General features: G+C 35.7%; 1 protein-coding gene across 1 annotated transcript; it reads left to right on the top strand.

Moving 5' to 3' along the window:
• Positions 1–4,137: 4,137 nt before the first annotated feature.
• Positions 4,138–10,966, top strand: LOC113235948 (CTD nuclear envelope phosphatase 1 homolog). The gene is made up of 4 exons (XM_026471870.1): positions 4,138–4,432; positions 6,350–6,465; positions 8,401–8,553; positions 10,733–10,966. The coding sequence occupies exons 1-3, from the start codon at positions 4,359–4,361 to the stop codon at positions 8,544–8,546; spliced, it is 336 nt and encodes a 111-aa protein (XP_026327655.1). The 5' UTR covers positions 4,138–4,358; the 3' UTR covers positions 8,547–8,553; positions 10,733–10,966.
• The last annotated feature ends 3,245 nt before the right edge of the window (positions 10,967–14,211 follow it).

Below are 14,211 nucleotides of genomic sequence, written 5' to 3'. Positions count from 1 at the left end.
ATTGACTTAACCATAAACCTTCCTACCTGTTTCTGCCGCCGAGCAGTAATGTAAGCATTACTGCGTTCCGGTTTTGAAGGGTAAGGGCCTAGTGAAATTATCGGGACATGGGACTGTACTACGTCACAGGGTGACAGACTTTATATGACTAATATAAGTTTATCTTAAATAATAATATAATAGTAAGTCAAGATTATAATAAGCTAATTCTGATCTTGATTTACTGTTATATAAAAATTTGTGCTCTTTCCTAAGCTATTTTGTGTTTCCGCTACACCCTTACATGTTCTGTAACACCTACCTACTACTTTATATAAAATAAAGTTGCAAACATGTGTAAGCACAGCCTAAGTATTAAAATCGTTCCTTAAAATATTACACTTAAAAATATATATCCTAACTCTCTGACTAGTACAAGTTATAGCAATAAGAATAATTCAAATAATAATAGCAATGTTATACCCGGTTGGATGTACAGATGTAGACCAGATGTGGTGTTATAGATGGATTGTAATGGCAAGTATGATTTTAACTGTATGCATAAAACATTTAAACTTTGTTGCAAAAAATAAGCTGCCAAAGGGTGTAAGTACTTTACAGGAAAACGTTAATAGTAATGACGATTATTGAATAAATGTACATCATTATTTTATTGAATATCATGTTATTACATTCATGTATTTTTTGTGAAACATCTCTACTAGTTTGTTATTATTATTGCTACAAATATCGAAAATTTTTTTTGACTCGCCTGGACTCGAATCTTACAAATTTCAGAGTTGCAGGGCTTTGCAATTATTTTTTTTAGAATCTTATGAAAACAAATATCTGAAATGAGCACATAGAGAAATTCGATCTGCTGACTCAGTCTGTTAAAAGCAGTAAGTAGATGTTATAAATGTTAATTTAATTGCTACCTTATGTCTAAAGGTGCCTTTCCACCGGCGAGGCGAGACGAGACGAGCTCTGCGCTCTCTTCAATGGAAATGATCTAGATTGACGAGGATAGGCGAGGCGAGAATTGAAATATTTGTTGATGTAATATTGAACCGTATTGCCTACATACTGTATTATACACTGCAACGGAAACGTGATTTCCCGCGCGAACTCGCGATTCCTATTAATATGAATGGCGAGATTGTGGGGTACATACGATCTGAGATTTATTCGAAAGATGGCTTCATCTGATTCTTCTTCCGTTAATAGCGTGGTAGTGGAAGTAACGTGGACATGTTACTTCAGCAGGGTGTTTATCACTAGACGAAACGAACAGCAAGGAATCTGCACCACAACTCGCGCGAGCTAATAATGACAATTTTTGGTGGAAATTGGCCGGCGATATTCAATTCTCATCTCGTCTCGCATTGCCGGTGGAAATCCACCTTGATTCTTTTTTTTTAATATAACATTACTATTTTATTTTCTAACTTTTTGTTTCGTTAAACTTGTCTGTGTGTAGTTGGTTGACATAAACATGGCCTTGAATCTTATTAATTACATAAATACTTACCATCACGCCCGTCTTCCACTGATGCAGTCAGAGACCCTGAACCTGCACTCGCTACGTTCTGATAAGTGTATTTCGCCTTGTACCAATGCGAGTCGGTCTCTTTAAATCGAATCATTTATTTGCTAGAAACATGGTGGTCAATAACAAATACTAGGCACAAACATGCTTCGCCAGAAAATAAGACTGTCTAGTGAAAAATTGGTTATCACCTAATCAAATTAAATTATATATTAGTCATAGGTACTTTTTTTTATAATATCAAGTGACGGGACGAACGAGTCGTGCGCCTGATGGCTACACGCCTGTTCATAACAGTTGCAATGTCACTCAGAGCTTTAAATTGCAAAGATCTAAGGGGCACTGCCACTGTCACCCTGAGACATAAGTTGACATTTCCCATGTGCCTGTAATTTCACCAGCACCCTTACCCTTCTAAACCAGAACGCAGTAATGCTAACATTACTGCTTGACGGCAGAAATAGGTAAGGTGGTAGTATTTCCCTAGACGAACTCTTTCACAAGGAGCTCTATCAGAGAACAAAAAGCAACGAGAATGGACACTCCCCACCCCTCTCTAGCTTTAGATACCGCAACACGCCCCGCACATTGAAGGTCACATTGACGGAACGGCAAAAAGGCTGTCGGCGAGCCGTTTTCGCGCTAAGACCCTAAGACGGCTTTGATATTCGAATATAGTTTTCATTTATTAATTACGAAACTTGTACGTTAATATATAGCATCATTATACGTTACTGTTTATAATGGTCCTGAATTGAGCTGTGTACAACTGTTTATCAACATCTAAATGGGACAAAGAGAGGAATTTCCTTCGTTTTCCGAAAGACGAAACGAGGTAAATAAAAAAACGTATGTCTGAAACTCATTCAGTTATTGTTTTCTTCATTTATTTAGTGGACAGTAATATATGTATAATACAGATTTATTATATCAATATAATGAGATGTAAATTAGTAGACAAGGGTTCTCGAATTTTCAATTTGTGTTGCCGATAAATATGTAGTGAATGTAATTATTAACTAAGTAATGATAAAGTTGCACACGCAATTTCGAATAACTTGGTTACCTTATTTAAAAGTACCTGTCCAAAGTATAACATTTTAGGTGCTTTTAATTTTTTTTTTTTAATAAGCCTTCAGGATTATGCTAATATTGAAATAATGAAAAATATAATTGATATAAATACCTCATAAACATGTGTACTTATTAGGATTCTATTAATAGAATTATAGATAACAGATTCGCGTTAGAAGTTTCGCTATGTTGCCGCTCTGACCACGTACGAGAAAGTGATTGGCCTGATTGGTAACCCTGCCACTTCACGCACACATTTGCGGGTGTGCAGATAGCGCCTTGCTGTATGTAGTAGTAGTAGGTAAATAACTTTCGACCGTTGTATGGAGTGTCCGGGGTGTGGCTCTACTAAAGTAATTTAAATTACTTAAATTAATTAAAATTCTTTTACACAAAAAATTAAATAACTCGCTAATATTATAATATAGTTTATCCTTCAACAATTCGTATCGTTACCCTGGAAAGTTAAAACGTCTAACGTGATTTGGAAAATACACATACAAAAAGAAAAAAGCTGAAACTTTCTTGTTTTCCATATAACAAATAAGTTTGGAGCCATTTACCTATTTATTTCTTTCCACCTTTCCAGGGTCGGATTAAATTTCGCCTTAAATAATTTAATGGGCAAGTCTCTAACACACATACACAAACAATGATTGATGACCTTTTATTCTTTGGTATTTTTAACCTGGCGTTTTTTTAAGGACCAATCTGATGTAAATATTATAGTCGAGGACCATCTCTCCTCACAAGTTTCCATTTACATTGTCTCCACAAATTTGAGCCATCAATCTAATTCATAGGTTCCCAAACGTTTTCTCACGCCCACTTAGGTAAAAAAAAATGTCAACGCCCACCACTACAAAATAAATTGAAAACACATATTTTATAGGAAATGAAACTATTTTTCCGGATTTAAATCGCATATATTTGTGTTTCAGTCAGAGGTCGAGGTGGTACAGTCATCAATCAGTTATGTCTAATGTTAATGCAAACCACCCTATTTTTTCACTATAGTTACAAAACTTATTAATTAAATACCTTATTTTTCCAATTTACGCTACATTACGTTTTAAAAATTATTTTACTGAATGAATTTTATTAAGATAAATTTATTATTAATTAACAATAGAAATTAGAATAAATTAAAACATTAGTTAGTACTGCAGTCTTATGCCTGTTTCGGATTTTTCTTCAGAGGAAATACTGGATCCCAAAGTGGTAGTACAGAGAAACCATCTTCCCTGATGAAGGATATTTTTAATTTCAATGACCCCTCGTTGGGTAGATAACGAACGTCTTTTGCAAGGACCTGGGGTTCGTCAAACTTCATTGAATGTGTAGGTTTATCCATAATATGCTCACAGACTGCAGACTTGTTTATGCGACGGTGTTTGACATCAGCTATATGTACTTTGACGCGGGTTTGACGCATTTTTTATGATAGGACACAAAAAATGAAAAAAAAAACATATTATGTAGAGTAGTTTACATAGCTAATTCAGATTTTTTTTTTCATATGCGTTAGCACCCCCTGGACTGCTCCAATGCCAATGCTTCCATGGCTCCTACCGCCCTAGGACTCTTCAGTGCCCACAGAGGACAGTAGGGACCTCTTTAGGAAACTATGATCATACGTTTTCCATGACCAAACCACTCTTTTCGTATTCATTAAACACTTGTAACAAGATAAAGTCTAACTGTGAATGGTTCTTAGGTATCTCAGTGGTACGAGTTGGTGGTCTTCACTGCGTCCATGGAGATATACGGCGCGGCTGTCGCCGACAAGCTGGACAACGGCCGCGGCGTACTGCGGCGGCGATTCTACAGGTGAATTACTATCATATATGTTCGGCTGTGATATAAACAAAAGGATCTCATACGGCTAAAGCCTCAGCCGGTAAATTAGACTGATTTATATCCCTTTCACTTAACATTACGTGTTGTAATTGTTAATACAAAGATCGAAAACTTAGAAAAAAATTCGTATTTTAACATTGACTTACAAATAAATGGACGACGGGTCTAATACAAAAACCACGAAAAAAAATGTCCCAAGTCAACCTATTTAAACGTAGTGACATGTAAAGGAATATGAAAAAGCTACAACGTTGAATTTAAATTGTAATGTCATCGCAGTACTGTCTAATTTTGCTTGCTTCGCTGTCAGTCGAACAAACGAAGACTAAAGCGTGAATGACGCTCTGTATACGATTTTAACGCCCTATAAGTTCGGACACTTTTTAGCGCGGACCCGACGTCCATATAATTGTAAGTCAGTGTATTTTAAACAACATTTTTGCCGTAGCGCCATCTGTGAGAAATCTATTTCTTCATTATCCTTTACAGCTAGCAGTAGCTAATTGGAGATGTCGCTTAAATTATAATTTAATGTCAGGATATATCACCGCCATTATTTTTGACCGACTGAAAAAAGGAGGACGTTCCAATTCGACTGTCTTTTTTTTATGTATAATAATAATACTAATAATAACGCACACACTCAACATAGCCCCGCACTAGGGAAACCCTGTGTCGCGGGTGCCATGGACACACACATAGACAACCACAAATTACACCCAAATTTACGAGAGAAATAAATGTAGGCCATACAAATATTTCTCCCGGCCCGGGAATCGAACCCGGGGACCTCTGCGTGGCAGTCCGGTATGGTAACCGTTCGGCCACGGAGGCAGTACGTTACGCGATAACTCTTAATACTACTTAATTTGTGAAACGATTTTGATAATTCATTTTTTTTTGTTGGAAAGAGGTTACCTCAGTATTAATCCCATTTAAATTTGAAGATAATATTCCACCTCTAAGGGTGGCAGACTAGGGGATGAATCCGGTTTTGCGCACTTTCCGTTAACCGATTTCAATAAAACAAAAGGTGGGTTTTTTTTAAATAAATAGTTACTGTGAAATTACTCCACTAGTTTGTTATAATTATTAATATAAAGATCGAACACTTAGAAAACATTCCTTCGGTCCGGCTGGATTCAAACTAACATCTTCTAGCAAACCGTGCCAGACGCTATGCCAACTAAGTCACGGAACCAGCGGACCTTACGAATTCTTCTATGTGCTTGTTGCAGGTGTTTGTTTTGGTTTTTTATTAACAAATAACTATAACAAACTAGTGGAGTATTTTCACAAAAAATAATTGAATATCATGGTGGTGAAACATTCTTACACTCAATAAAGTTAATGACGTCACCTGTCCAAATATTTTTTCTTACAATTCACAATTTTTTTAAAAAAAAAGTTATCGCGTAACATACATATAAAAAAGACAGTTGAATTGAGAAGTTCCTCCTTTTTTCAGATTGCTTAAAAACTAACTGTCTACTTGATTTTGTTTTTTCAAATTTAAATCATGGTTAATGTAAACGGCCATTAATATCAAAATACTAAAAATGTACTCCATGACATTTATGCAATTACAAAGTGCCTTTGAAAATTTGTAAAACGGAATTTTTTTTGTGTAAAATTTTATTAGTTTACAAATTTAAAAGGTGGACCAAAAAAAAAGTGGACCGATCGGGAAGGTAAACGAATAGTGAAAGTGGACTGATCGGAAAAGTAGACGAAATGGGAATAGACGAATCCGGAAAGTGGACCATTTGGACAAGTGGACCGATCGGGAAAGTAGACCGATTGTACCGAAGGGGTTATTGCTATTCTTTGAACAGTATGCATGTGTATGTACAATATATGAATATATGTGTATGTATTGTGTTGCAGACAACATTGCACGGCCGAACATGGGTCGTACACGAAAAACCTGTCGTCGATATGTGACGACCTCAACAGGGTCTTCATACTCGACAACTCGCCCGGGGCCTACCGGGATTTCCCAGGTAATGCATGACTTATGAAATTACAGATATAGTAGACTAGCTCAATGTCGACCGGATGACCTGTGGGATGGTAAAAGTTGCGGGGATCCAATGACTGAAATGATGAGATATTACTTTTAAAATCCTATGGCATTAAGCATTATAACAAATAATCTAAATTGAGGGGATTAATTTAGCTAAAGTAAAACAACTGGATATTATTCCCTTCTGAAAATTCCGGGACTTGTTGGAACTGATTATATTTGAATATGCATATTATTTATTGAAATTTCTCCGATGAACACTACGCCATCTTTATTATATTTATTATTTATATATATTTTTTATTTTTTGGTCATTTTCTGTTGTTTTTGTGAACAGCCATATTTATTTACTATTATGCTATCCGAATTTTGTGAAAAAAAATACAAAATTCGGAAAAAGAACAAAAAAACGAATTTTGTGGAAAAAAAAAGAAATAAAAACAGAACAGGTCCAAAAATTAAGTAGACGTAGCGTTCATTGGAGGTAACGAAATTATAATTTCTTATTTATTAGTATTCGCTACAAATTATTGTCTCAAAATTTATTAAGAAATAAACATAAGACAACCTATATATTGGACTATTTAGAAAATAAACAGTAAAAAATAAATTTTTATACGCATTGATGACTGATTTAGGTCTATTAACTCTCTGAATTCCGATCACTGATTATAACAAATAAAACTATATTGCGATACAAGCAAAGAAACTTTTACTGTAACTTACTATGCATGATGTGTTAACGGAACTATATATTATAAACCTAATGTTTTATAAAATCCGAATATTATGTGGAGACTGCCTTCGTGGCCGAACGGTTACCGTAGTTTGATTACCGTGTGTGTCCATGACACCCGCGATGCAGGGTTTTCCTAGTGCTGTGAGTGTGTGCGTTATTATAATATTATAAAGAAGGATGGCGAAAGCTGACCCAAAATCAACGAAGTGCCGTTTATGGACTTAGCTAGTATAATTTTACGTTACAGTTTATGCCTAGTTATTAATATATTTTTGTATGTTTTTAGAAGTTGGGAATAAAGAAACTGCAAAACAATGTATTTTAGAATAGATGCAAGAACACAGCGCAATTGATTCAGATCGACCATAGATTAGGTAACGTTCTTGTACGTACTTTTCATTTTAAGCATAATTGAATGTTTACCTAAAGTATTGGTTATTTTCTAGTACACACATAAAACATTCAAGTCATAAAATATATAATCAAATAATCAATTACACAATAATGACATAAGGTAAAAAATAAAACACAATGTGACAAAAATTTTCAGACAATATTTAAATGAGAGATACGAAAGTTGGCAAAGGAACGTTTTGATAAGCGGCCTCTTGCCAATGTCAATGTCACTTTAAGATTGAGAACAGTGTGACCATTTGTGGCAGATTTCTGCCATTTGGGCAGATTTAATTTTTATCCATTTTCATTGCGACAGAAAATGTTAACGTTGTATTAAATGTAGCAGGGTTTGGCAGATTTAGGAATATTCAGCAAGTGAAAAACGGCACAATGTTATAAACATAACCTATATCAAGTTTATAACCCCCAGCTTCTACAGGCTGTACTCAATTGGCTTTTTTGATGCTTTGACAATAAATCACACGTATTGAAAGGTCAAAAACATTGGGTCACAAAAAACTCGGTATGTCGCCATCCTTCTTTTTTAGAAATGTATATTTATGTAATTGAGATCGCGCGTGGGTCATCGCAATTCTAAGTTGCGAAATATTGCTCTTTTATTTGAAAAGATCGTGTTCATGTTTGATTTTCCTAAATTAAAAACAAAGACCTTACACGAGTTTTTCAAATGTTGTCTTTCTTACTACAGCGCAATTCTTTAAACGAGTACTTTTGAAAACGTACACCAAAGTTGACTAATTACACCGCCGTTTCCAGACAACGCGATCCCGATAAAGTCGTGGTTCTCAGACCCACTGGACACATCGCTGCTATCATTGCTGCCGGTGCTGGACGCGCTGCGCTTTACGCACGACGTACGCTCCGTGCTCTCGCGCAACCTGCACTTACACCGGCTCTGGTAGCCGCCAGGTCAGTTCACTAATGTATATATAGCGCCAATGCCGATATTCATATCACTCTCAACTACACCAATATTGGAACTGGCGACTTTCAATGTTACTAATACTAATAATTCGAATAGACAAATCATTCACCTAAGTCGAATTCAAGCCCAATCATTCTACTTGACCTGTAACTAGCTATAATAACTAGAAATAGAAACGAAATAAGGGCCATCCAACCCTGGCAACTCATCAGACAAATGGGCGTTATATCACATTTAAATATTAACTCTTGTTTGCGCTGAAATCACAAATTAGAAAACGCTAATAGTACAGCGCCAACGACTGACCTGTGTGTACGTCTCCGTATATTCCAAAAATATTCTGTATTTATTGCAATAAAGATAATATCTCCAACAGTGGGGGGCTGTTCCATTCGGAGGTGTGGGAAAAACAGCAAAACAAACAGAATCATATTTCATCGGTAATTATATATTAAATATGTAATTTTCAATAAATTTTCATCTATTATAACAAAGCTCAAGTCTGGTCGATTTGTAGCAAAATAGTTTTCAAACAGATTAAATGACATTTCGTCTCTATTTCTAGTTATTTTCTCGATGCCTGTTACAGGAGTCGAATTATTATTATGTCGGTACACCACACATTGTCTGTATCAAAACAATCCTTGTCCCCGTCACATTTACGGTATTTACCATTTGCCAGAGAAGGCAAGGTGATCACGAGTGTCGTTGTGCTCTATGGATTCTATGGATTAGTAATGAATGATCATTCAAATACGAAAGTTAATAGATTACTAATTTGTCATTCGAATGACAGGATTAGTAATTACTAACGAGTCGAAAATCGAAATCATTTGCAATCACGCATCACTACTAGACTGCCACTTAACACTTGCACTAGTATGTGTCACCACCAAATTCGTCAAAAATTTGTATAGGAGTGACGTTTTTGTAATTTCTATTCTGTATATTAATCTATGCACGTTGGAAACTGTAAGTGCATAGAGTATTGTAATAAACAAATCATGATACAAATGGTGACATAATTATCATTCCCAGCTGCACCAATATTGGTATTGATTACCTTACTACCACTTTACAGACCCTCCTACACTAACGTCTTTCAAGCGTTAACGTCTTGCCAACGCACGCACAGCGTCGACATAACATCCGCACGGCGGCCACGCCACACCAGCGTGACGTATACCGGACGGTCGTTACTATTTAAAGCGACTACTCCCGTTCTCCGAAACAATTACTGTGAAATAAGTAATAGTCAAATCAAAAGAACGGGAGTAAACTCCAAGCAGTCGCCCAGACGCTGACGCTCCAAAGACGCTAGTGTGGACGGTCTCTTACAATTGAACTTGAATCGCTAATGCCGCCAATAGTGGTAATGTTTAATTCCTAATTACACCAATATTAGTATTATTAATATGACTACCATTTTTACTAGCACGGATAACCGCTAGGTCAAGCCACTAATGGTGCCAATGGTGGTATTAATATAAAAGCCAGCTACACCAATATTGGCAGTCGTAATTCTACTGCTACTCAAAACTACTAGTGTGGGTAATCACCAGGTCAGGCTACTAATGGAGCCAGTGGTAGTATTAATTATCTTTTTTTTTATAATATCAAGTGACGGGACGAACAGATCGTGCGCCTGGTGGTAAGCTACACGCCTGTCCATAACAATCATGCCTGTCATTTCCTGTTGCACCAATATTTGTACTGGCACCTTTAGGCTCAACTCACACTGGTGCAGAGTCGAAGCGTCACGAGGCGTCTTATTTTTCGCGTATAGCATATTCATCTCTACTTTCCCAATGTTAAGGTAGCCGTGCGTTACTTGCGCGCAGTAAATGTTATTAAGTCTCTGAACTGGTTTAGCACTGATGCGACCAACGACGCGCGTCAACATGCGTTGTAGTTGAAAAACAGGACGCGATGCGACGCTTCGACTTTGCGCCAGATTGAGTTGAGCCTTACTGCCACTTAACACTTGCATCTGGTAGCAGCCAGGTCAATAACCTCGTGCCATCTATAGCTGCACAAGTTAAGTGTATGTCTAATTTGTCAGTCTTTTCAGTCACCTGCATCAATAACTAATTGCTATTAATTAACACTTGCACCAGTATTACAAAAAGGTTCTATTTCAAAGTTATTTTTCATTGTTTTCAGATGTAAGATCGGCTTTTGTACAAATGAAGGACGCCAGAGGCGTCCTCAACTTATTTATTATTATTTTCACTCGTTAGGTCGTTCAGCGCTTCTATTCAAAATATACATATAGTTATAAAATATAGTTAAATATTTTTATTAAGTTAGGTTTTTTCTTAAGCGGCACATTCACTATTCAACATGTTGACTAACAGAAAATGACGAGCAATAATACGCAAGTGACTGTTCTCTCTCATGTCTTAACATAAATGTAATCTGTTCTGTCGGCCAACATGTAGGACAGCAAATGGTGAGCTTTAAATGAGACATAAATACATAAATTGTGTATTTTTTACTGTATCTACTTCATGTAGGTGTGGTATGTCGGAGCGTTTGTAAAACGCTTCGGGTTATGTAGGATTTGGGCAAGTACAAGAAGCTTAAGGTATTTACGCGTGCAAGGAATTGGTGGACACTGCTCGACATACAGCCAAGTGGAGATAAAGTTACGTTAAAAAAGTGTTTTAAATTCTGTATATACACTTTGTCTGGTTATGATTATTAATAGAAATAAATTTCTTCGACCCGATGGGACTTGAACTCACAACCACGCTGTACCGTACTGTACTGGATTTTATTGCGATTTTAGAACCTTCTCACCGCAGCCGGTACCTTTACAGGTATCTCAAGGTAACGTTCATGTCGTTTTTAAATGTATTAAAAGTGCTCGAAAAATCGAGTACAGAGATCTATAGCAAAAACAAGAGAATTTCGACAACTCGATAACCTGTAGCTCAGTTACTTAGAGCAGCCCTACGGTACAGCGTGGTCATGGGTTTCCATCGGGTCGAAGATATTTAATCTATGTATTTAATATTTGTATTAGTAATCATAAACTAGTGTTGTGTGCGAGTTAATTCACAAAAAAAGCTCAATAATACACTTTGATTATTTTCATAGATATATAAATTATTAGATGCATTATCATGTTACCAAATTCCGATACTGCTTAAATGATTTATGTTATGACTCAAAATGACAATTATATAATTACATACTAAATACACACAGGTTTTTTTAATTTTCTACAGATAGATTTCCCGTGACAAGTGCAAACAAAATGACACATCTGTTCTAGTGATTGAATTATCTGTGATTATTTTTTTACTCTGCTGTACGCAATAAGTAATTGTGTTGTATCTAAATAAGTATCAAAATCAAGAATTTGCCCAATCACTACCGTCGTGACACTTCGTTCCATCGCCTTACTAAATGTAACCAGCAGTTGGCAGAATTTACAGGCCAGCATGTTCTCGGTTTAGTAATTCACATTTTGAGTTCGTGTCAATCTCGTTCTACCTGTAAGTTATATTCTTATATATAAAAAATAGACGACGATTAGCGGAGAATGTTCGTTTTTTAAAGTCGAGTAATACCGTAGGTCCTACTCAGTTACAACGGCAATTAAGGTCCCCCATACACGAGACGATTTGTCTTCACGATATTTTGTTTTAGACTGATCGAAGTAACGAATCGATAGTGTATGTTTATGTAACGACATAAACATACACTATATTATCTTGAACACCAAGGGAGTAGCGACGGATCTATACGATTGTCGTGAAATGAGGAATCGCCTGTGAATGAAGGCCTTTAGTGAGATGAGACGATAAATGCAAAAAGTCGTCTAGTGTAGTTGTAAGTCCTGAGTCTTTAGTAATTTAATCTCCACTTGAGCTACTTTGGGAATGCTAAAGCTTCTAAAATGAACATTCGCACATCGATATCACAGCTTAACAACGTAATATCGATTTGATAAATTGTCTCGATGACAACAATAGAGATATTACGAACATCATGTGCATTGCACTTTAATATCTACGGTTGAACGGTAAAAAGGGTTAGATGACACTTAGGTGAAAGATAATTTATATAATAGGTTCATTACAAGTAAATTTTATAAAAAAGTTGTACAGGATCCAATGAAAACCCTGGGTGATGAATATTCCAAAAGTGATAAGCTTGACAGGACAATATAGACCCTCGATGTCTAAGTGATTAGTTGAAACTCTGTAATATTGTCATTGATATACGTAATTTGTAAACTTGAAAATGGCCACCATAATGTGCGAATGTAAAAGATTGACAAAATACCCTTAAGTGATGAAAAGTCCCAATTTAAAACTGATGTAATAAGGACTATTATGCTGCGCACTAACATACTGTGCAACTCATAATGCACACCGGCTTCGACAGTGCCCTAAGTAAAAAATCGTAATATTTTTAGGTGTTGTTTTGGACGCATGCAGAAACCAAAAATTATGGCAATATTATTGAAGTTGGCTAGTGTCACTTTTTTATTTGCCTCTATTACATTTTTTTAGTTTGTCAATGTTGAATTCGGTGGCGTTAAGGTTGTACAGTCAAGAGCACATTAAGCTTGGTACTTTGGACCTTTCTTATCGAAGCGGCATAGACTTGGATTTAAATCTTAAGTGTCAAGCTTGACGTGCTCTTGACCCTGTACATAAGGTTTATTTTTCCAATTGGAAATTAAAGGCTGTCTAAACAAAAAGTTATTTCTTCTATTGACATAACGACATAGCTACAAATGTTTCTGGGTAACAATAACGTGTCTTATACCAATTTAATAATAGTAGTAGTAGGCAATGTGCCCTATAATACCCAGGCCTTGACTAATTTTTAAAATAGTTTTTTTTAATTGGCCCTACTTTTGGACTTTCACATCTACCCAAAATATTTCCATTCTAAAATGAACCTTATGTGTATGTACGACATCTGTAATTGAAATGCAGTATGTGCGTAACAGAATAGACCCTTAAATTCAGTACCTAATTTTAAATTTAACTGAAAATGTATCCTAGCGACTGGTGTAATAATAAACACGTATAGTCAGGTGGTTTGCCCATTTTCGAACGCAAATTGATCTCTTTAGTCTTTAATTATTTTTTTTGTAATAATTTTCGTAAGTATTTTCAATTAATAATATTAATTCTGAATTGACCGTGCGTTTGTGGATGTCCGGTTGCGTGTAATTAGCGAACACACTACGACGTGGCGTGGTTTCTATATAAAAATTGACAGAAATGTCTTCCGCTCACAATCTAGAACATATAAAAACCTATAGGATACACACACACACGATAAAAAATGGACAGTGTTTTTTTTATCACCCTGTATAATTTACTATTAATACTCGTTGTAAAAAAATATATTCTGGTTTCCGGTTTTATTGTAGTAAAAAAAACAGCAGAATTTAAAGATAGTAAGTAGTATATACTTCAACAATACTGAAATTATTTTATACTTGAAATCCGATTTTTATTACATGTGAACGTTTTTACAGACTTGTTTAGAATGTGTAATAACTACGAGGTAAGAAAAGCAATAAATATCACATATTATGGCTTCATTGAAAGGTCACCGTTACCTGGTTTTAACCCTTAAAAGTGTAGTAAAACTTATATATAGAACATGAG

The sequence above is a fragment of the Hyposmocoma kahamanoa genome, unplaced genomic scaffold, assembly GCF_003589595.1.
Source record: "Hyposmocoma kahamanoa isolate Upper Pololo Valley unplaced genomic scaffold, ASM358959v1 88, whole genome shotgun sequence".
NCBI lineage: Eukaryota > Metazoa > Arthropoda > Insecta > Lepidoptera > Cosmopterigidae > Hyposmocoma > Hyposmocoma kahamanoa.
Note: the sequence above shows the minus strand (reverse complement) of the source record. Positions and strands in the feature narration are given on the sequence as shown.